The sequence below is a fragment of the Seriola lalandi genome, unplaced genomic scaffold (genome assembly GCF_002814215.2).
Source record: "Seriola lalandi dorsalis isolate HSWRI2012SDOR001 ecotype SW California unplaced genomic scaffold, Sedor1 jcf7180002054353, whole genome shotgun sequence".
Taxonomy (NCBI): Eukaryota; Metazoa; Chordata; class Actinopteri; order Carangiformes; family Carangidae; genus Seriola; species Seriola lalandi.
The window spans coordinates 1,387,954-1,411,501 of NW_019524906.1; the positions used below are offsets into that span (position 1 = coordinate 1,387,954).

Sequence of the window (23,548 nt, forward strand, 5' to 3'; positions counted from 1 at the left end):
CACCAGAAGGGCTCTGCCAGTGGTTCTGCCCTCCAGCGGAGCCACCTGAGGGGACCCACCTTCACCACCCTGTGGTTCAGCCACTCGAGGAGACCCACCTTCATTGCCGCCCTCCTGCTCACCTTCCTGAGGGGACCCTACAGAGAATCTCGGTTTTGGTTCCAGCTATCCCCAATCTATTCTGCCTCTGGGCCATCCCTCCAAGGTGTCCTGCCTGTCTGTCCAGCCCTCAGGCTACATCCTTGTGAACCCCAGCTCCTTTTCTAGCCCCATCGTTTCTTCCCTGTCCATTTCTCCGTGAAGAAGTTGGTCCTGTTTTTTCCTGTTTGCTGTGGACTTCCCGGATGTTCTTAGTTATGATTTTAGCAGTGTTTCCCATATTTAGATTTTCTTTTATGCTTCGGTTTGAATATCCTCCTCTTTGTGTTTCGGTTTTGGGACTTTGGTTTCGGACTTTGATAAAAATATCAATGAACACAGAGAATAGTGAGGTGTTGGATGTAATAGTATAGTAAGGCATAAAAATGTTTAAAAACATTATAATATAATAAGGCATAAAATGTCATCGTATAGTAAGGCATAAAAAATGTCATAGTAAAGTTAATCATATTATATAAGGTACAAAAAAGTCATACTATATTAAGGCATAAAAACGTCATACAATAGTAAGGTGTAAAAAACTCATAAGGCATGATATCACAGTAAGGCATTAGAGTCAACAATAAACCTAATGGGCCGGTCTTTGGACTGCAAGAGGAAGACAAAACTAACATAGTCATAGCATAGTAAGGAATAAAAACATAAAAAACGTCATAGTATAATAATTTATAAAAATGTGATAGGGTAGGAAGGCGTAAAATCATCAAAAAAAAGGAGTTATATGATGTCATAATATAGTAAGGCTTAAAAACATCAAAAAACATCATAGTATAGTTAGGCATAGAAACATCACAAAACATCATAGTATAATAAGGGATAAAAAGTCATAGCATAATAAGGCATAAAAATGTCAAAAAACATCCTAGTATGTTAAGGCCTGAAAATGTCAAAAAAAAACCTCATGGTATAATAAGGCATAAAAAATTTCTTAGTAAAGTAAATCATTTATTTAGTCATATTATAAAAGGTACAAAAAGCTATAGTATCTTAAGGCATGAAAAAGTCATACAATAGTAAGGTGTAAAAAACTCATAAGGAATAAGATGTCACAGTATAGTAAGGCATTAGAGTCAACAATAAACCTAATGGGCCGGTCTTTGGACTGCATGAGGGAGACAAAGTAGTCCAAACTAACCCACACAGTCACAGGGAGAACATGCAAACTCCACACAAAAATGCCCCATGCTTTGGGATCAAACCCAAAACCTTCTGATTGCAAAGTCGGTTCAAAACACTATACCACCATGGTGAGTGGTGAAAGACTTTACCTATAGTAAGGCATAAAAACGTCATAATATAGCAAGGCTTAAAAGCGTGATAGTAAAATGAGGCATGAAAAAGTCAAAGAGCGCAGAGAATAGTAAAGCATAAGACGTCATTGTACAGTAAGGTATCAAAACGTCAGAAAACATCATTGAATAATAAGGTATAAAAACATGATTATATAGTAAGGCGTAATTTTATTAAACCATGTGTTGGGTTAAATCATTCTGCTAATGAAACATAGTGTATTGCACATAACAGAAGCCAGAAGCTGAAAACTAGTGTAATTTGCACTGAATTGATGGTAAAATCCGCCTTTTTCCTGTATCCCTCTTTGATCTATAGGTGCATGTATGGGTTCAGGCTTCATCCTATGTTGTGTGAACTGTTGTATGTTGAGTCTGTAACCAAATCAATGAGATACATGTAAGCCAAAGGGAATCAGCTTTGGAATGCTGCTGTAAATGTGTTGTATTAAAACACAGCCATAATGTTTCATCGCCATCTCAGCAGGACTGATCTTCTTACCTCACTCTCTGCTAATCAGGAACAAATCTTTGTGCCTTAATCTACGGCCCCCTGCATCCCTCCGCCCATCTCATTAGATTAACAAAATGACATGCACATATGAACATACACACACACACACACACACACACACACACACACACACACACACACACACACACACACACAAAGACAGCTCATGACCTCAATCTCACTCCCCTGGAAAGGTAGTTAATTGCAATTCTGTGTAATTTTGTTGAATATAATTGATGTTATTTTCACTATTTTAACAGTTTTTGCATGTGCATGACAGGAAAAGCATTATCACATTTTCCTAATTTTGTTACACATGTAATGTTTGTGTGTCTGCAAGAGCCTTGAGAATTGTATGTGTGTGAACTATACACTCTTGTACTCATGTGTGCATGTGTGTGTGTGTGTGTGTGTGTGTGTGTGTGTGTGTGTGCCGCAAACATATGCAACCAAATTAAAGCCTTAAATCTGGTGAATTGAAGAGGATTTGATGCAGAGAGCAATTCATGGGAATTAAGCAAATTAGGTCTCCAATTAGCTGCTGACATTGAATAGGAAGATTTGGTGAACAAAAATTAATTAGATGGATTTGTCATTGTTCTAATGAACATCACCAAAAAATAACTGTTTTGAACAACACCCTATCTTTCTCGCTCTCTGTCTCTTAAGGTTTATCCCTCTGACATATCGTTTGTCTATTCAGAATCTAATTTCATGTCAAATATTGCCTTATTCAAATATTCAATAATTTGCAAATAAGAAGCCCACATGAGCTGAGACAAACAAAGTTCAGAAAAGTCAATGTATGACCTAATCCTCTTTGGCTGGAGCACTGGGAATGTAAATGCCAACCTTTGCAAGTCAGACAGAATTTTCACTATTGATATAAAGCCGGACAGGTACAAAATTGACTTGATACTTATTATGGCAATAGTTTGGAATCATCTTATAACAGAAGCGATCCTGTTTTAGAGACAGTTTCAGTTATTGCCTTTACGGTGTCTATTTATGATGATGATTTATGACAGCCATCAAAAAATATATAACAATAATGTTACTTCATCCATACTGTATTCATTTTGACAATAACTGCACATTCAGCATGAACTTAAATATATTTTTATTCCTTTTGCCATACATTTCTGCCCCTAAAAAGCCCTCCCCCATTTCTCCTATAAATCAGCGTCCCCTCACCTCCCTCTCTCTCCCTCTGGCTCCTTCCCTTTCCTCTGCTTCCTTCGCCCCCGACCTCCTGTGGTCCCCCTCTTTCTGCAGCAGCGGTTACAGATTACACTGTGTGATAAGCTTCCTATTTCTTGAAACTATTTGGGATTGCTCAGATTATCTGGCCTCATATCCTTGGGAGTCGGCTTTGGGAAGCCTGATTTTAGTCTCTTAAGGCAGAAGATTTTGCATCCCGACAGCTTTGACTAATTAGCATCTAATACCGAGTGGTATTTTAGCATTGGGCTCACTTTTAATTCTATCTGCACGCACAGGCAAGTGCACACACACACACACACACACACACACACACACACACCTGAGGCATCTGATGAAAAAACATCAGTTGAATTCAATATGATTTAATGAGATTATAACAAAACATTGTATTGGTATTTCTGGTGTTCTAAGAACATTCAGAATACAAATTTACAAATTAAAGATGTGCAGTGTGATTAAAAGATTCATACATTTTATTCAGTCATTGAATGTACTAAAATTACTTTGACCTTATTTACAAAGGTGAATATAATGTAATAAAGTCCAACTTCATATCAATTTTAACATCACCTAATGATATCATCATAAGCAAAAGGGTTCTAAAATGTCTCTTTTATCCAATAGTAATTCAGGCCCAAACTGTAAGTACAGAATACCTCATAAATATAAACTGTTCATTCTCAGGGTATAGAGGCATGCAGGCCTGGGTGGAATCCCACTTGTGGCTGCACACGGGACCAAGGCCAGTAGAGTCTAGGTGCCACGCAGGACAGAGGGTGCACTGGGGCCTGAGGACAGCACCAACAGGTGGTTCTGTGGGGGCGGGCGAGGGCAGGGTGGTACGGGGAGCTCAGAGAGGAAAGGGGGAGCTGTCCTGCCACCCTACGAACCCTCCGCCGCGCTCTCCGGCAGTGATAGTCCCCGTTAGAAAAGTCCTGATAGTTTGATGGGTGAATTGCCCAGAAGTGGCCTTTACCGTTGTCACTGCGGCCTGCTTTGATGAAGCAATCATTCAGAGACAAGTTGTGACGCACACTGTTCCTCCAGTTTTTATCCTGTTGGAGCAAGAAAATACATTTTGTTAGGCCAAGAACAAATCCTGAAAGCAGGTAAGAGTTAAATGGAACCATTCGAAAATTAACATAGGTGGCTGCTAAGTATCACTGATCCTACTCAGGATGTCACCTCGTCCTGTTGTTGGCAGGATGCGCGATAGCGTGTCAAGACCGTATATGATCACAGTAAGACACAACACCCTTAGTTACCTTTTTAGCACGTCAAACCAGTGATCAACTTTAATCCACTAGGCTACGTCCAATCTGTTGTTGCACCTGGTAAAGGCAGAGGCAGTTTGCAACCTAGCAACAGGATTACTTTATTTGTGAATTCGCCAACAAGAAGATCATCTAGTTTCCCTGTGAGCACCTAATTGCCTAACCACTCAGACAGATTACCTGTGCCAAGTAGGTCACTTCATTTGTGAAAATGGCAGTCACATTATTTTTCAGCAACTGAATTAAACACGATGACAATGAACACTTTGGGTAAACACGAATTCTTCTTATTTGTTTCATGAATGTCTTACCAGTAGCTGTCTTACCAGTAGCTATGATGAGTTAACAGAGAGAATGATTCATTTCAAAATACTCCCGCAGACAGTAATAACCTGGGTCATCACGCATACTTCACATAATCACAATTACCAATTTGACATTCTAAATTCCTCTTTTACTACAATAGCTGTTTTCTGACAGTGCCATGTCTGTTGATCTCTGCATGCCATGTAAATAGAAAGACAGTAACAGAGACGTGAACATACCTTACTCTTGAAGTAAGGGTAGTGGTCCATGATCCACTGGTAGATGTCACATAGCAGCAGTTTCTTCTGCTCGGATGCCAGGATTGCCTTGGAGATGAGTGCAATGTACGACTGGTTGGGTTTGTCCGACTTGTCAGACTTCTCCGGATCGCTGCTGACAGAAATGGTGGTGGTCACTTCCTCCTCCCCCTCATGTTGTTGTTCTTCATCCCCCTCCTCTTCTTTGACTTTCCTTTCTTCAGTGTCTACCCCTGACCTCTGTAGCTGCGTCTCCTTCATCTCAGAGCGAATCCCCACCTCTTCGGGTTTAGGATTCTGATGATTTAGCATGTTGTTCGCTGTCTGCTCTGCCGTACGACTTCCTGTCGCTTCTTCTTTAGAACCTTTGACTCCTTTATTGAACAGAAGGTAGTCAATAGTGAAGCTCAGTCCCAGCCGTTCTCTGACGCCAGTGTGGCTGCTTCTGTCCTCCATTGTCATTTCTGAATTAAGATATCTCAGACTCATTACAGAGATTTTATTGGTTCCAAACTGACTGACTGTTGAATAAGGTGATAAATGGAAAGCGATTCTCCCAAAAGTCTTCTCAGAACTGTGTGTCTGAGTTTTCACAGCATGGCTATTTTCTTTTAAAATTAGGACCCTTCATAAACTGAATGCCTCAATGCCCCTCGCTTGTTTCGCCGAAGTCTTACTGTTGACAAGATCACAGATAAAGATGAGCCTCTCAACTGTTGTTAACCCTGATGCGCTCATGAGCGACACAACCTCAACTGTGGAAATGACGTCAGTCTTTAAGACTAAATACAGCCACTTTGTTTGCCAACAAAGTTTAATTAAACGTTTTCGCCTCTCTGATAAATCTGACCTGATCAAAACCTCCTTCTGATCCAACTGCCAATTGCTCCTGAATCAAAGAGCTGTTCTTCACAGTTCTGAAGGTGTCTCTATTTATATGACTGTGAATTTATCCCTCACAGAAAGGGGCAAAGAACGCACAGGGGAGGTCCAGGTAGGGGGTCTCAATTGAGGCGGATTATTTTTATTAACCTAAGCAAATCTTTGTAATTACGGGAGATTAAACACTCAAGATTTAGTAAGACATGGTGTGCAGAGGTAGGATGCTGTGGAATCAAAGGCCTTTTAGATGCCAGTTTTATCCTGTTAAAGTTGTTTTGTCAATGGGGATGCTGTACAAAGAATTACTTAAGTTACCACAGAGCAGTAATTAATGACTCAAATTCAATGTAATGGAGAAAAAAAAAACACAGACTCACATTGAGTCAAACAGTAAAGTATCTGACAAATAAATCTAATTAACTAATTTTGTGTTGTTGACGTGAAGAGTTTTTTCATATACAGTGCAGCACACAAATATAGCTAGTTTTTCTGCTTGTGAATGAATTTGCCAAATATAATCTTAGATATTTTTAAATAATCTTCTCAAAGACTAAAGCCAAATTGCTTCTGCGCTACATTGTATTGTAGTATATTGTAATCTTTAATAGTGCAAGAAGTTTTTAAAGAATAATTTTGGTTTAATTTCATGTACATTTCCCTTAATTTGAAGAACAATTATTGAGTAATACTCCATAATGATGTGTTATGACTCTACTACTGACCTTATCTTTGTATTTGATTAAACTTAACCTCTTAAAAATGTTATTTATGTTTTGATTATGAAAGATTTTTATGGTTTATGCTGACATACAGTGTATTTGTTTTTTGTTTTTTGTTTACGTTATGATATTCAGGTCAAACATCTACACATCAGACATTTGAATGAATTGACATTCTCTTTACACTCATTTAATAGAATTTAAGTTTGGATAATTGAAATAATTACAATTAAAATGTTTATACAATTAAGAAAAGCCAAGTGTGATTAAATCTTTTTGACCAATCACAAAGCTTATAAAGCATCTAATCCATCTTAAAACATAATGCTATTTAAACACTTGAATCCCCATATACTTTAATTGTCCCATAAGTAAGATCAAAGTCATGTAAAACATTTTCAAAAAATGTTAATGCCACATTGTTCACACATTCTGTATCTTCTTCTTCTTCTTCTAGCAATTCAGACAAGCAGTATCATACTGATAGTATTGACATCAAATAGAAAATTGCTAATGCCCCATATTTTCATGTTTTATAAACTTAAAGTCTCTGGGATCTGAAACAAATAAAAGTCTAGTTCATACTGACAGATGTAACATGAACTGTGGAATTGTAGGAATTTAATAACCTGCACAATAGATATATTTATTAGCCCACACCATCTCCACAACAGTCATTGTGTTAATCTAGGTAACAGTAATAGTACAGTATCTAGATGGATCCGCTTCGTTCTCTTAGTTTTACAGAGGGCATGAATTAACAGTCAGGTCAAATCATGGACCATATTGCCCTCTTCTGTTTAAATAATGGAACATAAAATACATGCACAACACAGAGCATTATGCTGCCTTTACATTATCAAGCTTTTGAATTTTACTCAGCTATATTGATTAATTTATATATAGACTTGTAGTCTACGTATTAGACTAGCAATATTAGGTTAATAAATATGAACCAATATTAGAATTGTAAAAAATAGTAACCTGTATTATGTAGAACATACCATGAAGTAATTTGTGTCTACATTTGTGAATTAAATTTAGACAGTTGTATCATAATAACTGAATCCTATATTTCCTACAAATTCACAAAGTCTAATTATAGATAGCATATTCCATCAACCAGCTTGGTGACAAAGCCAGCTGTCCTTTTGAATGTATAGTGTTGTTTTATTGATGTTTCGCATCCCAAGTAAAGCCAAAAAACAAAACACACCATGTTATTACATGATACTGCAATTCCTTTAATTGATTTTTGTGTTTCCATGATGCTATTCTTTGCCACATATGAAGAGCTTTAGGAAAACCTGGGCCGGATCACCAGAGGGTGCGTAAAGGTGTCCCATATATACTTAATTCCATTTTGCAAAAGCGTGACACGACATGGCATTTGTGTTTTAGTCATGATATGGCTGGTCTATGCTTCGACGTGTGGGTGCATTTTGTTAATTACTCATTTTGATTCAATAAAGAACATACTTTAGACAAAGCATTAACTCCACATCTCACGGCAGCAGGCAGAACCTGAAACGGAATAGTTTGCTCGGAGGGGACTTGAGGGGACCATGCGACCGAATCCACTTGACGCCCCATGCTTTACACCCATGTTGAATTAAAACTGTTTTTAAGACGCACGACCACAGTACCACAATACTATAAAACCGAAACATCATGGATATCTAAACACTTTGACACGTGGTATCATTAATAGACACTGAGGCCTAATTTTGAAAATGAGACCTGTCTCTTAGTGTTTTTAAAAAGTTGTACTGTAACTTTAAAAAACGACGATCCCGCCCATTTTGTATGCAGCGCTGCAGGCCCTGGTTAAATCCGCGCTGTGATTGACTGAGGTCACCCGTCCATCAAAGCAGGCTCTATGTTTCATTGGTGTAAGAGTAGCCGTCGTCGCTGACTCTCGCGGTACTGCTGCACGAAGATGGCGGCCGAACTGGTGGAAGCGATGGCAAGTAGAGCTTGGCTAGCTTTGGTTTGATGGGAGATGAGCACGGGAGTGTGAGCTGAAGCTCTCCCTGGCCGTGGGGAAACTGGGGGCTTTGCATGAATATGATTAAGAGGCTGTACTCTTAGAAATGTGGCGTATTACATTCACGACGAAACGAACTAGCCTGCGCTGCTAACGTAGCTAGGTAGTGTTAACCAGGCAAGTGCGTTGGTTCAGCTAGCATCACGCTGGCTCTGAAGGAAGAAATGAAAATGAATGATGAGACCATACAAACATTTGGGGGTTTGCTGTTAGCATGCTTCCCGCCGTGTTCATATATGACGTTATTTGTCTTACAGTAAAGTCTCTCTGTAGTTACCAGTTAGTTTATGGAGCTGTGCACCTGTCAAAATGTTCAGTTGCCATTATTGAATACCGACAGCACAGTCTGTAGACAAGCTAGCCAGCCGATAGCGTAGGCTATACTGGTGATGTTAAAGTGAGGCTGAAGAAACAGCAACGTTACTGCCTTTATGGCTGCAATATTTGCTCAGTTCATCAATCAAAAGCTCAATGGACAGTCGCCTCATTGTGCAAATTTAATGTGGGCTCAAAACTGGCTGATAAAGCATGTCAGACAGGTCGGGTTTTTCCATTCACAACAACAACATTCCGTGTGTTGCCCAGTAATGTTCGCATTGCTGCTGCCCGTTAAATAAACATCCTCATGCAGATTGTATACTTTGTCATGTGTGCCCTGTCCTGAAATAAGCGATTTCGTGTATTGAGTAAGTACTCTATACAAGGTTAATGTGGGTGACCGAAATCTGGAACCGGTATAGTCAGTGAATTAGACTTTGGTAATATTAAACTTTGTATTGCGTTGCACTGACTACACTTAGATCCAGTGCATTCAATGAGTAAACGTGTGCTTGTTATGGTTTGTCTTCCACTGAAAAGTTTGGTTGTCAGTGCTGGACACACTTTATCCACAAGCCACCAATGTAGTTTAACAGTCAATCCTCGACGATTAATTAATTGATTGATTGATTGATTGATTGATTGATTGTCGACTACTAGTAATGAAGTATACTGTAATTAAGGTGAACCAGTTTTAAATTTGAGGTGTGTTCTAGCTCGTGGAGCTGTAAACAGATTTTGGTATACATATAAAAATTGTTAAAAGAAAACTATACCCATCTTTTGTCAAATAAAGATTCAAATTATAGTTATTACCACATATTTTTATATTGTGCTTTAACATGTCGCTTTTAATCCTTAAACTAAACAAGGTGCTCATGCCTTTTTTTTTTTTCTTTCTTTTTTTTTTCCAAGCTTATGCTGTAGCCAGGCGTTGACAGTGTTTCACAGACATGTAGTGTGGATGTAATACCATGAAATATAGAGGTGAAGTCATACATTTTAACTGGTATTGCAGAGCCAGGGTTCAAAAGATTGTTTAATGGTACCACAAATTTTTAAAGGATGGAATGATGAAAATGAAGCGGTCAAAATGAGGACTGATGTAACTTCTTACTATAGCAGGCTAATTACATGTCCGGTTCATGTCTCTGAAGGATTAAAGTGACCAAGTACATTAGCTAATTATAGCAGGAATCAAACAGTTTCAGACACCTGCTATGTAATGTTAAATGGTGCATATAAGTTCATTAAATAATGATGTGGAGCCTGTCAAGGGGAAATTTAACAGTTGTGTTAGGGAAGAAATCTAATTATGCATTGAGTTATTAGATTTACTTTGAGGGATTTTTCAGACAGTATGTTTAGGAACTTGATAAATTCACCGGAGAAACTCACAGAATATAAACACAAATGTACTGGAATGCATTTTTGTGCTTGGGTCACACAGTTAGATATCTGTGCAAAAAGGAGAGCTGGCTTGGTGGTATGGGCTCCAACACTACACATCATGGCTCTGATTCCAGAACGCCAGCGTGCTATCTAAAATCATAAACCGGGGCTGCATTATGACGACTTTGTTTAGTACAGTGTAAAGATGCATAGCCAGCATAATGAGGGATCTGTGTTTAAAAGAGGCTAGTGAATTTTCCTCACAGCAAGAGATAACTTAGAAAATCAGACCATAGATAGCTTAAGAAAAGCATGAATAACAAAGGGCTTGGGAAAGAATAAAATATTTGAAGTTTTCAGTTGTTTGAAGAAGTCCAAACTAACAGAAATCCAAAGTCATTAGCTGTGTGTTGGTAAATGGCTTTGCATTTTATTTGAATATAAATATGCCATGGAATTGGAGATGGCTCTTAAAATGAGTGTTATTACTTGTAAATTGATGGCATTGTCACTCAAACTTCCTCTGTTTACAAACTTAAATGTCCCTGTATTTTATATCTCTAATTTTGTCTTTTCCTCCCCATAGAACATGGTCAAAAGTTTCCGGGTCTCAGACCTGCAGACGCTGCTGGCCTCAATGGGTCGCAGCAAAAGTGGGCTGAAGCAGGACCTGGTGGGGCGTGCGCTGAGGCTGGTGCAGACCGAATACAGCCCGGAGCTTCTGAAGAATGTCAGGCAGCTCTACGAGTCGCGCTTTCCCAAAACATCTGGCTGGCTTGCAGCACGGCGTCCAGAAGGCGTCCCAGTTGCCTACTCACCCCTCAGCTCCTCCCCTACTGCCACCTCTCAGGGCGCAGACTACCTCAACGGCATTTCCAAACCGCTCCCCACACCTGCAGCAGAGGTCAAGCTGGTACCACTGCCCTTCTACCAAACTTTGGAGACACTCTTGCCACCAACAGAGCTAAGTAAGTGGAGACCATTTGATGTCTCTTTATCATTGTATTTAAATCATTCTTTTTTGGAGAAATATTATGTGTCCTAATAAATTATTCTGCTACATACTGTGTTGTAATGAAATTTGTCTACCATTGTTTACAGTTTCCCAGAACAATGAGAAACTGCAGGACAGTCAATGCATATTTGAGTTAACACCGAACCAAGCAGACCAGATCAGAAATGCAAGGTAAGAAAATCCAACATTTTCTCCCAGATCTGCACACCAGCTTAATTTAAAAATATGTAACTGATGCTCATTTTAATTTGTGACCTTCCTAGTGAGCTTCGTCCAGGAATCAGATCAATCCAAGTGGTTCTGAGGTAAGTTCCCAGTAATTCCCGTTGAATCAATCACCAATAGATATTTCACAATCCTGTTGTCTTGAAGGTGCAGATTCTGCCAGTGACTGTGCTGTTCATCACAATTTTCCCCACAGATGCATAGAAGAGAATGGAAAAATAGTTTTACCATGCATGGACAAACAAATTTAACCCCCACTTCCATGATTCTCTTTTAAAATATTGATTTATTTGAACGAGTTCTAAAATACTCAAAGACTTGACGGATACAGAGGCAGTCATGCTGAAATTCTTGTCATAGTAATCTTTCTCTCTCCTGTCACTCTCTGTTGCAGAATCTGTTACACGGACTCCATTGGAGTTCAAGAGGACCAGTATCCCCCAAACATTGCTGTCAAAGTCAACCAATCCTACTGTCATGTGCCGGTGGGTTGATTCACTTCTTTGACATGCACCACACCTTCAGAGCACAAACATGACCTAAGCAGGGAAGATCTTCTGTTCTTGTGAAATAATTTTTCCAGTGATTATGGTAAGCCATTTGTTTATATATGCAGTCAATGAGTCACTGGTGGGCGACAGACTTACTGCCTATTCATGGCCAAACTGGCCCCATAATGTATGGTAGAGATGGACCAGACAACCTGATGTAGGTAGATGTTTAATAAGACAAGATAAAGAATATCCAGGTACATACTCAGTGTTGGTTAGCAACCCTAAAGGCATCAATACACTGGCAAGACTTAAGCAGGAAACTTTCCGGCTGCCATTTTCTGTGTGGCTTGCAAACTATTGTGGTGTTTTGCTTTATGTTCTGGTGGGAAGCTTAAACCGCCAAGGCAAGTGTTTGCTGCATTGTTGTTTTCACAAGCTGTGTAGTCAAAAAAGCAACCCTGAAAGACAATGGTCAAAAATAAGGGTTGTAAAAACAATAATGGGAATTTGATAGCATTTGCATTCTAAAGATTGCTGTTGAGCATCCACACGACAAAGGAAGGACCACGCCGTGGACTTCTCAAATCAGATGTAGCAGTGACATAAAAGAAAGCTGCCCGAGAATGTGCGATAACTTTTTAGATTTTTTGAAAAGTTCCACAGTTTGTGGCAGCTACAAATGTAATGTCAAAATGCAGTTAAGAGATTAATTTTGGTCATAGCATAACGTAATTGGTAACGCACGGACCAAACCCGAAGCCAGTGACAAATATTAGAAATATTACTAATAGCCATCAAGAAAGCCGTAGCTAGGAAAAAGATGGAAGTACCAAAATGTAAAATACAATGAGACTGACTTGGTTCCACTGCTTAATTTTTTTTTTGCTTTTATATGGACATTAATAAACAGAAGCACAAGCACAAAACTATAGATGCTACTGTAATCTATCATCCCTGTGTAACTTGCTTGGAGCTCAGTGCTCTTCTTACAGAGAAATGAGCTCTGTACAAAAGTGAAAATACTAGAAGCTGTTTGCAATTTGTGCTTCTTGGGTAAAATAGTGACTGTACAAGTAACACAATCAAGAGCCCAAAAACAAGTTAGTCTTTTAAACTGTATCTAAGCCCTCCAGAGGGAATTCCAATGCATGCCATTTCAGCAAATAATTCAAGAACTAATCTATCTGGATAAAATATTTGGTAACTTACATAATACTTTGGTATTTGTGTGTGTCTGTGTGTTTACAGGGCTATTACCCCTCAAATAAGCCTGGTGTGGAACCCCGTCGTCCTTGTCGACCTGTAAACATCACTCCCTGGTTGCATCTCTCCAGTGTCACTAACAGAGTCACCATCACCTGGGGAAACTTTGGCAAGGTCAGAGTCTGATGCAGAATCTAATATTGTTGAATAGGATCATGGTCGTGGTGGCAACATGGCAGGTAGAGATATCTTCTCCTGCTGGTAGATTACAAGGAGCACCCAGGCGAGCTGGGACATACAGTTCTCTGAATGTTTCCCTGGTCCCACTCAGCTGTGTGTGGTATAACTCATTTCGTGGGCCAAGTGCTGAAATGCTTCAGCTGGCTTCTTGACTGTTGCCTCTACAATCCTGATCCTGTTAAGCAGCTGGAAAGCTGATGAATACACTCTTACCTCTGTTGGCACCCTCTCCTTCAGAGCTCCTGTGTAAACCAATTAGGGATGAGCAACGTGAAAGGTGAAACTAAACAAACACAGTAAAAAAAACTGGTTTTTGTATGGAGTTTTCCTTTTGTGTCAATTAGAGCTGAAACAATTAGTCAATTAATCAGTTAGGAAATAATCAGCAACTGCTTTGATAATCAATCGTTTTGAGTCATTTTAAAAAAAAAAAAAAAAAAAACATTTTTAATTCTGTGGTTCCAGCATTTACAGTGTGAGTATTATTTAATTAATTGAGAAAATACAGTTTTGTGGATGTCCTGATCACAGTAGCCTGCAGTAAGCCTGAATTAAAACCTATAAAGCAATTTAAATGTCTGAAAGCAGAATTGCTCTGCGTTAAGAATGTATGGCCTGCATCACACCTTTCCTATAAGGGTTGTGTTTAATATTTTATACGCTGCTCTGCTGTGTTTATGATAATGTTCATGGAGAGGGAGGGATGTCATTGCAGATCTGTTGTGGTAAGATTTCAACGGTCTCTCTTTATCCACAGCATAAACAAAATACTGCAGGTTTAAACCAACCACAGCACTTCCGAAGTGTAGTGCACAGGAGAAATGTTACTGATTTTTAGAGGCAAACCAACTGTTGTTGTTTGTTTGAAGTGGAACATTGAAGTAAAGAAGTCTATAACCTTGTGGTCGGCCCACAAGAGGAGTTTGTAGGGATTTTAGTCCTTCAAAATCTAAGATTTTTGTTAAGCAGAAAGCTATATTTGCACTAAAGCTTAAAACATTTTATAACATTTTCTCTGTGTTTAGGGAAGATGATCCAAGAAACAGTGGACATTCTGTGATGTGTGACTTTTGTAATAGGCCCATATAATGTAAGAGAATAGCTTGCATTAAATACAGCTATATAATCAGGAGGGTTCCAGAGAACAAATTTGCCTTAATTCTTCTTCTAACATATGATGAGAATGGTGATAACAAGGAGATTTCTCTTCCCATAAAAAACATTTTTCAAAGTGGAGTTGAGGTTTGCTTTGTGTACAGTGGCTTCAGAAAGTATTCAGATCACTTCACTTTTAGCAAACTTTATTGTGTTGATTTGATTTTAATTTTTTGCCAATGAGTCTACACTCCGTAATCCATAATGACAAAGTGAAAACGCGTTTTTAGAAATTTTGCAAATTTATTGAAATTTCCTGACATCTCTAATTTACAAAAGTATTCAGACACTTTGTTGTGGCAATCTGAAGTCTGGTCAGGTGCATCCTATTTGCCTTAATTATCCTTGAGATGTGTCTAGAACTTAATTGGAGTCCACCTTTTGGAAAATTAAATTGACTTAACAACATGCACTGGTCATCACCTGGCTAATACCATCACTACAGTGAAGCGTGATGATGGGCAGCAGGGACATGGGGACTGGTTAGAACTAAGGGAAGGATAATAATAATACCTGGGACTGGGGTGATGGTTCAACAGTGCTGGAATGGCTTTGGGACAAGTTTCTGACTGTGCTTGAGTGGCCCAGCCAAAGCCCACACTTAAACCCTATAGAACATCTGTGGAGAGACCTGAAGATGGCAGTTCATGGACTCAAAGCTGTAATTGCTGCTAATGGGGCTTCTGCAAAGTACAGAATTAAGAGTCTTATACTTATTCTAAATGAAAGATTTCAGTTTTGGATTTTGAGTTAATTTGTGTGAAAGTAAGATCAGTGTGAATCATTTATAATTTATTCATTTATGTTTCAATGCTTTTAAGAGGAGGATCACCTGAGGGATGATGAAACCAGATGTTCTGTGTTATCACTAGGCAGAGGCCCCTTGTAATATATCTTATGTTATCTCTGGGACAGCCTGTGAACACCTTGTAGCTTCTTGCCAACTGATTCATATCTGGTTGTTTTTGGGCAAAAGGCCAATAATGATCCTTTGGTTTGTTTCCAAGAAAATTATAAATTATGAACTTTGTCCCTCTTTCGGGGAGACCCTCCCTTTTGACTTAATGTTATAGGGTATCTGTCTCCTAAATTGTATGCAATATATTATAAATCTCAACCCATCAGTGTTTTGTGTGTTTGTGTTATGTGTTTAGAGTTTTTTTTTTTTTAGAGGCAGCTTTCCACAACATTTGTTAAACTTTCTAAATCATGCCCACCCACCAACACCCAATAACCCATAAAGACAATGTTTTTTTTAAACTCTACAAAAGAAAAAAAATGAAGTGTGCGAAAACCAGAAGGGGTCTGAATACTTAAAGCTACTCTACATGCTTTATTTTTATTTGGTAGTCTTTCAAACTCAGTGCTCACTATCTCTGAATCTGTGTGTTTTCAGCGGTACTCTGTGGCAGTGTATTTAGTGAGGGTCTTCACTGCAGCAGACCTCTTCAGCCAACTCAAACTCTGCTCTGTTGAGAGTGCAGAGCGCTGTCGTGAACGCAGTAAGTGTTACTCTTCCTAATTTTCTGTTTCCTGTAGGACTTTAAAATCGTAAAAGAAACTCATTTGACTTTTGTTTCTTCAAATCATAAATTTTTTGTTAACACTGTTTTGGAAGGACTTGCTTGTGCATTTAATGTTATACATTACAACATGGATAGAAAATGAGGTGTCATTATAAATTTTCTACCATTTATCTACAGTACAAGACAAACTACGTTTTGATCCAGAGAGTGAAATTGCAACCACAGGCCTCCGGGTTTCTCTCATCTGTCCAGTGAGTATGCTGACATGAGAATAGCTGACAATTTAAGCTGTGACATGTCTCCTAAATGTTTTTCATGCATTGACATTTGATATCTTTTCATATCTTTTCATGCTTTCTCCTCTCCCTCTACCATTTCCCAGTTGGTGAAGATGCGGCTCGGTGTACCATGTCGAGTTTTAACTTGTGCCCATCTTCAGTGTTTCGACGCAGTCTTCTTCCTGCAGATGAATGAGAAAAAGCCCACGTGGACTTGCCCCGTCTGTGACAAGCCCGCACCCTTTGAGCTGCTCACAATTGATGGGTAAGGAGACAGAAACATGCTCTGACTTGTCCCGCTGCCGCAGCATCTTCGTCTTTTCAATAAATCCTGAAAATGTTTCTGTAATTTTAACGACCCTGTGTGTTCAAGCCAGCCTGGGGAAAATGCTTAAAGCTTCACAAATGTCGGGCCCTCTGTAGGACTGTTCATACAAGTTGAACCATGCACCAACCTACTGTGTTTTAATTATAAAAGCTTTTAATGTTTTGCATTGCATAAGAGGGTGATCATCCATTTTGTTTTGTATTTCTACGCCTGCTGTCAGGTTATATTTCAAAACTTTTGAAAATTAGGGCTGAACGATATGCAAATAAAATCATTTTGCAATTATTTTGACAGATAATACTTTTGAGATAGGAGTCACCATTTTAGTAGGAATGGTAATTTTTGCATTTCATTTTCACTGAAAGAAATATAAAAATGCTTTTTGCTGGGCATGTTCTCGTACATTATTTTCCATGGCCTATACACTTATACCAACAAGCCACAAAATTAAAACCAGTTACCTGATTTAATGTTGTATCTGACCAGTGATATTTTGAGTCCTGACATGGATGTAAACTGCACCTTGATTGGTTGGCGGAGGCATGCAACCACGAAGCAGTAATTCTAATTCATCTATTTGTTCTAACAATGCTATAATTTAGCGAACAATGTAATTGTGAGACTCTGGAAAGCTCAATTGAGTTTTGTTTTTTGTTTTTTTACAGTAGTCATGGCTGCAAGTGACCCACAGGGTACCTGCAGTAATTTGACACTGTAAAATACTCATTTCAGCTAAAGGTGCCAGACTGCCAGAGAACTACATCTTAACAGATTTTGTCTTTCTTTTTTTGTTTTTGTTTTTTTTGTCACAAAGAGAATTGTAGCTGATGGTAGGAGTAGGAAAAACAGATGAGCCTGCATTCCATTTTTATCAAAATATTCTTGATGGTAAAGTTTTTTTTTTTTTTTTTTTTTTTAATCCACAACAATTTGGGCCTGTAATTTCTTGCAAATTCGAAGCAACTCTCACAGGCACTCCCCTACTTCCACAGAGACTGAAGGCATTGTGTTACAGTTTGGCTCTGAGGTATATTTGCATTCCTTAAATTAAGCTTCTGCGAAAGTCCCTTCTTTAACTGATCTCTAGGTTTCAGTTTCAATGGTCTAATTACTAAATGTTGTCAGGTTTATAAAGTGTTTTTTGACGCTGTGAAATTCATAGAATTGATGTTAATGTTGACTTTTTTCAAGGAGCGTAACTTGAGTAATATCTTATTTAATGAAAATGGATGAATGGAGATTATAGAGAATGGTCAACCTGTTGGAATGACACGTAATCTGCAAACTGCAGGAACCCATGTAGACCTACTAGGCATTGCTCCTGGAGTTCAGTATTCTGCTCATTTTCTGCTGTGAAATCTGTTTTGTAAGGCAACTCTAACCAGCAGTGTGTATTTCAGGCTGCTTTCTGAGATTCTGAAAGAGACAAGTGAGGACATTGAGGAGATTGAGTACTTGACCGACGGCTCCTGGCGACCCATAAGAGATGACAAGGAGAGGGACAGGGAAAGAGAACGCAGCAACACACCAGAGTACCCCGTTGTTGATATATGTAAGTGTCAAACCTTGTAACATTTACCTCTTCAACTGAGTGAGTTCATTTTTTTTCTGTATATTAGTTTGCTAGAGTTTATTCTTTTTGTAATATCTTTTTTTTTTTTCTTTTTTTTTTCCAAATAACATCTCTGTCTGCAGGCATTCCTGAGGCAAACGGTCATTCACCAGCCCACAGCAGCACCAGCCTGACGGGCAAATCTGGAAGCAGTTCCGTGGGCATGCCAGGAGTCACTGGAGGAACTGCTGTGGCACCGGGAGGAGGTGCAGTGGTAGATCTGACTCTTGACTCCTCCTCTGAGGAGGAAGGGGGCGGGGCTGGTGGAGACAGTGAGGACACAGAGGACAGCGCTGACAGTCCTGCCCCAAAGAGGGGCCGATACAACTACGACAAGGACCTGGTCACTGCCTACTGACCCCACAGCTCTGTCCCCTCATAGACTGACACACACACAGAGACAGAGAGGCAGGGGGCTAAAAACTTGAGGACAGGAACACAGTAATCCACTAGATGCAACAACCCTTCCTTATGCCCAAACATCAGAGCCTTTTAGCAGCTCTGGTTAATATCCAGACAAAACAAACACACTCAAACATGCACTGTTAATGAATCTTCAATCTAGAGTGATTAGGATTCCTCTTTGTACTGTACACCACTGGAAGCAAATCTAACTCTTTTTGGCCAACCGTCACCTTGCAGTGAATATCTGTACCGTCCTGCCTCTACTAAAGAAACTGAGTGGATCAAGCACCCCAACACCACCACCACCACCACCACCACCACCACCAACCCCCCTTTCCTCTTCTCTCTCCAGACAATTTCCTCTTTACCACCCCGTATCTCTTTGTATTTGACTCTGAATTACAGGCTCTTTTAGCCATGAGCGTTCAATGTTTGCGTCTCTGATTTTTGTCACATTTGTGATGAACAGGCAAGTTTAAAAAATGGAGGCTCCTCAGTAGATTTTGGTAAAAGGTCAAAAACAACTAATGGAAAAGAGCATGAATAATTTGGGGGAGGACAAGGCAAAGGTACGTGGAGTGTGATGCAAATTGAATCCTTTCCTGTTGCGTTATTATTTCTTTGTTCAGAGAATGAAATCAAAGCTTGAAAGGGTTTTTTCAGGAATTTATCCTTTTAATTATGAAAAGGCAGAACACAATACTGGCCTCAATGTGTGATGCTTTCCATTTTTATTTTGTCCTTAGATAAGAGAACCTACCTCAGTCATAAAAACTTAGCAGACTGACCAGAGAGTAGCTAAGAAAGAAGCCGAGGACAGAAGAATTGATGAAGCCAATTTTACACTGGAGATTTTGTTTTCCTACATTTTGTTTTTTATTTTTTAATTCCATCGTTCCATGCAGCTCTGTTTCCTCTGCAGCAACAAAATCTTTGAAGGGTAAGCTAGTTTGTGGATAATCGAGCTAACTAGGTGTCAGTGACAGGTAGAGCTGTACCACTCAGTACAACATTTCTGCTGTTATCTGGCTGTAACATGATTTATTAGGCTTGATATATCAGCAGTGCAGATGGACGCAACTCATCAAAATGACTCTGCGGCAGCTGTGCCAAAGCAGATGTATTTTAAGAATTAATTGACAGGAAACGGTTATGAGATTTTGGTGCCTTTTTTCTTTTTTTGTTAAACAGTGAAGATTGGAGCCCATTGTTTTAAGACTAGCTGAGCTGGCCAGCAGATGAGACCCCAGTCTGAGGTGTTTTATTTCATTTATGTTTTACTTAGACTTTTCCAGTTTGAGAAATGGACAGAGATGCATTAAAAAAATCTGAGGTAAAGGACAGTTATGGAACCGGATTCAGAAGCGCTGTCCTCCTTTTTTCCCACACTTTGGCCTCCTTCTCTGCAAATATCATATTTATTTTACTGCTTCACATTCTCTTAACAGTTATGTCATAAATCTACATGATATTGGGCTGTAGTTCTGTACAGACAGGAGCTTGTAGTTGCAGAAAGCAGGACCCCCCCTGCTGCAGTGGTTTGGGTGATGAAAGGCTCGAAGGCTGTGCTGTTGATGAATGCTCCTTTTCTTTTCCTGTGAATGAATCCGACCTGGGTCAAAGAAGCATTCAGAGTATTTTGCTGTGGTGGGTTCAGCATGTCTGACACAACAAAACTTAATGAAGTGTCAGTAAGTGCAATCCCACCAAGCTTAAGTCATTGATTGGATTACAAATTGTCCTGTCTGGAACAAGTGGAGCTGCTTCAACCAACGATCCCCCTTGGCCTCCTTTCAATGTAGATAAGGTCATATCTATTTGCTGGAATAGAATTGGACTTTAATTGCTACATGCTGTAGGCTTACAACTAATATTCCTCAGCACCTGCACTGGTATTGTCAGTATGTGATTGCTGCTCCTCAGATAAGGATACACGGGCTGCATGTGCAGGCTTTAGGTTTGCCTGCAGGAAGGTCATCAGCGTTTGCTTGAAGAGAAAATGTGTTGCTGTGTTGCTAGAGCTGTTTGCACTTTCATCTGATACTTCATCCCAATATGGCTTATTTATTTGAAAGCCAATGACCATTGTGACCAGATCTCCTCAACCATCTCATGCATGGGAATCAGAAAATGTGAAACGAGAAAGGCAGCAGTCCTACTCCACTGTAAGACACTTGTGAGGGAAAAGGTAGTGACTCAGATGAGTTGTGCATGGTATGTTTCCCTCTCTCATCATCCCTTTGTTGCAGTTTAATCAGCACACAATCTGGTTTTCTTTTGCCTTGCTCAAATGCACAGAGAAACGACATTTACACATTGATCCGGGCCCTCACTGTTGGTAAGTGCACCGTGTGATAGGGTTGATGATTGAAAAAGTAGGTCAAATCTGGTCTTCCATTTTTCTCCTTCTTTTGACACATTGACATAGTTTACAAAATCAATGTAGTGGTGAAAAAATTTGGTGATCACACAAAATTGATCTGTCCCTGAAAAGGATGTTCTATATAAGGCTTTTTGAAGCTAAATAATGTAAAGAACTTAATACTTGTCTTTAACTAGGCAATTTGTATTTGTAAGTAACTGCTATACATATAAAAACGACATTGTTCATTTGTTGCTAGATATAGAAGGTCATTATTTGAACGGATCTCCTAAACTTCTCTTTGCCTTATGGTTAAAGGTTAGAGGTGGTGCAGGTTGCTTCTGTGGATCTGAGCCAGATACGTTTGCAGGTTGTTTGGGAGCTAGAGAGAGCTGAGGGTCTGGTCTTTTTGTAGTGGCATCTCTTATTATTATAATGCATAAGGTAGCATGGGCAGAGGCTTACAATCCATGATGTAAATGTTTTGTTTGTTGTGTTTTTTTATATGTTCATATTAAAAGACAATAAAATTTAAATAATATTTTATTAAGCCTTGAATCGCCTCCAGTTGTTCCTATAGGCAAACAGACAATAAAAAAGCTGTTGAGGGCAGCAGCACCTGAAGCTGATGCCACTGAGGACTGGGAGGACTGGTTAAGGTGTGGATTGTTATGTCCTGTACCAAATGCTCAGATCTGGGGACACATTTGATGCCTGTTGAGGATAAAATTGTAAAATTTAAAATGATCGTATTCTAACAGCTGTTATTGACGTGTGGAATTAATTAAAATCAGTTCTTAAAAACCTGTCTGCTATCGTTTTATTTTGAAAATAGACCGTTTGCATTCAGCCAGACGGCAACATTTGATAACTAAATCCACTTAGGACAAATGCATCCCACCCTGTTTGCAGTATTCAGCATATCTGCAGGTGTACTCATTAAAGTCAGTCAACCTCAACTCAAGCAATTGAGGTTGTCTTACTGAAATTTAGTCTAAAGAATAAGTAATGTGCTGCAGCCATTGCAGATTTTGTTGATGTCATAACACTTTTAAAAGTGTACTGGGGCATTGTTTTTTTTGGGGGGGGGCGCTTTATTAGACATTGGAGTAGATGGATTGTAATATGGGGGGAAGAGAGATTAGTGACATGCAAGAAAGGTCCCCAGCCATATTGAAACTGAAGTCACTATGTCTCCCTTGTCAGAGCCTTGAACTCCTTGACCACCAGAATGCCCCATAATTACATTTTTATGTGAAGAAAGGGTAAATAGGTGTAAGTTCTATTCATTTTTATTGGGTACAATTGGTCCACAGTACTCATTAAAAAAAAAAACATCTTAAAAGGTTAAACATTTTATTTTGAATTTAGCCTGTTAGATTTAAAGCATGAAGTGGGACTAAATCAAACCAAGCACTAAGAGATTCCCAAACTAGGAATTCAGTGGTTAATAAGTAATGTTAGAACTTTTGTAAATTTTGAAGAAAAAAATAATTGTTTTTATTTGATATCTTGCAACATATCTACAAAATGTTTAAGTAAAGCTAGAGGAAATGTTAATGCCTCATGACATTTGACATTTTGATTCTTCCTGGTAAAAGGAAATAGGAAAAGCATAGGTTACTAATGACATTAAAGATGATTCACCTAAGTGTCCAAGTAAGTTGTGACAGTGAGCCAGCATGCACAATACCAGGAGCTAAATGAAATCCAGCCATCTTTCATTTTAATATTTAAACCTGCGCTTTCCCTACTGGGACCAAATGTCATAGTAATCTACAGACAATAAATCCATAACCTAAGAACAGCAACAAATATACTTTATTTCAAAAGTTTGACAACTGTCACTTTCTATTAAAAGCACATCTCATAATTAGGTCAAAGGTATTATTTATACTGTCTCCATTCACTCAGCACTTTATTAGGAACACCTGTTCACCTGCTTATTCATGCTGTTATCCAGTTAGCCAATCATGTGGCAGCATTGTAATGCATAGAGTCAAGTCAGGAGCTCCAGTTAATGTTCACATCAAACATCAGAATGGGAAAAAAATATGATCTCAGTGAGTTAGACCGTGGCATGATTGTTGGCGCCAGTATTTCTGAAACTGCTGATCTCCTGGGATTTTCACACGCAACAGCCTCTAGAGTTTACTCAGAATAGTGCAAGGACAAAAAAAACATACAATGAGCAGCAGTTCTGCCGATGGAACCGCCTTGATGAGAGAGGCCAGAGGAGAATTGTCAGACTGGTTGGAGCTGACAGAAAGGCTTCGGTAACTTGGATAACCACTCCTTACAACTGTGGTGAGCAGAAAAGCTTC

The 23,548-nt window shown here is 39.1% G+C and overlaps 2 protein-coding genes across 2 annotated transcripts; one reads left to right on the forward strand and one right to left on the reverse strand.

The window, feature by feature from the left end:
* Window positions 1-3,641: 3,641 nt before the first annotated feature.
* foxq2 (forkhead box Q2) lies at window positions 3,642-5,609 on the reverse strand. The gene is made up of 2 exons (XM_023407976.1): window positions 5,006-5,609; window positions 3,642-4,241 (listed from the first exon to the last, which is right to left on the reverse strand). Exons 1-2 carry the CDS (start codon window positions 5,510-5,512, stop codon window positions 3,867-3,869), a joined length of 882 nt encoding a protein of 293 aa, XP_023263744.1. The 5' UTR covers window positions 5,513-5,609; the 3' UTR covers window positions 3,642-3,866.
* A 2,901-nt stretch (window positions 5,610-8,510) lies between these two features.
* On the forward strand, window positions 8,511-22,028 carry pias4a (protein inhibitor of activated STAT, 4a). Its single transcript, XM_023408072.2, has 11 exons — window positions 8,511-8,590; window positions 10,968-11,349; window positions 11,483-11,567; window positions 11,660-11,701; window positions 12,016-12,106; window positions 13,364-13,492; window positions 16,110-16,215; window positions 16,417-16,490; window positions 16,622-16,782; window positions 18,246-18,397; window positions 18,541-22,028. The coding sequence occupies exons 1-11, from the start codon at window positions 8,564-8,566 to the stop codon at window positions 18,813-18,815; spliced, it is 1,524 nt and encodes a 507-aa protein (XP_023263840.1). The 5' UTR covers window positions 8,511-8,563; the 3' UTR covers window positions 18,816-22,028.
* Window positions 22,029-23,548: the final 1,520 nt, after the last annotated feature.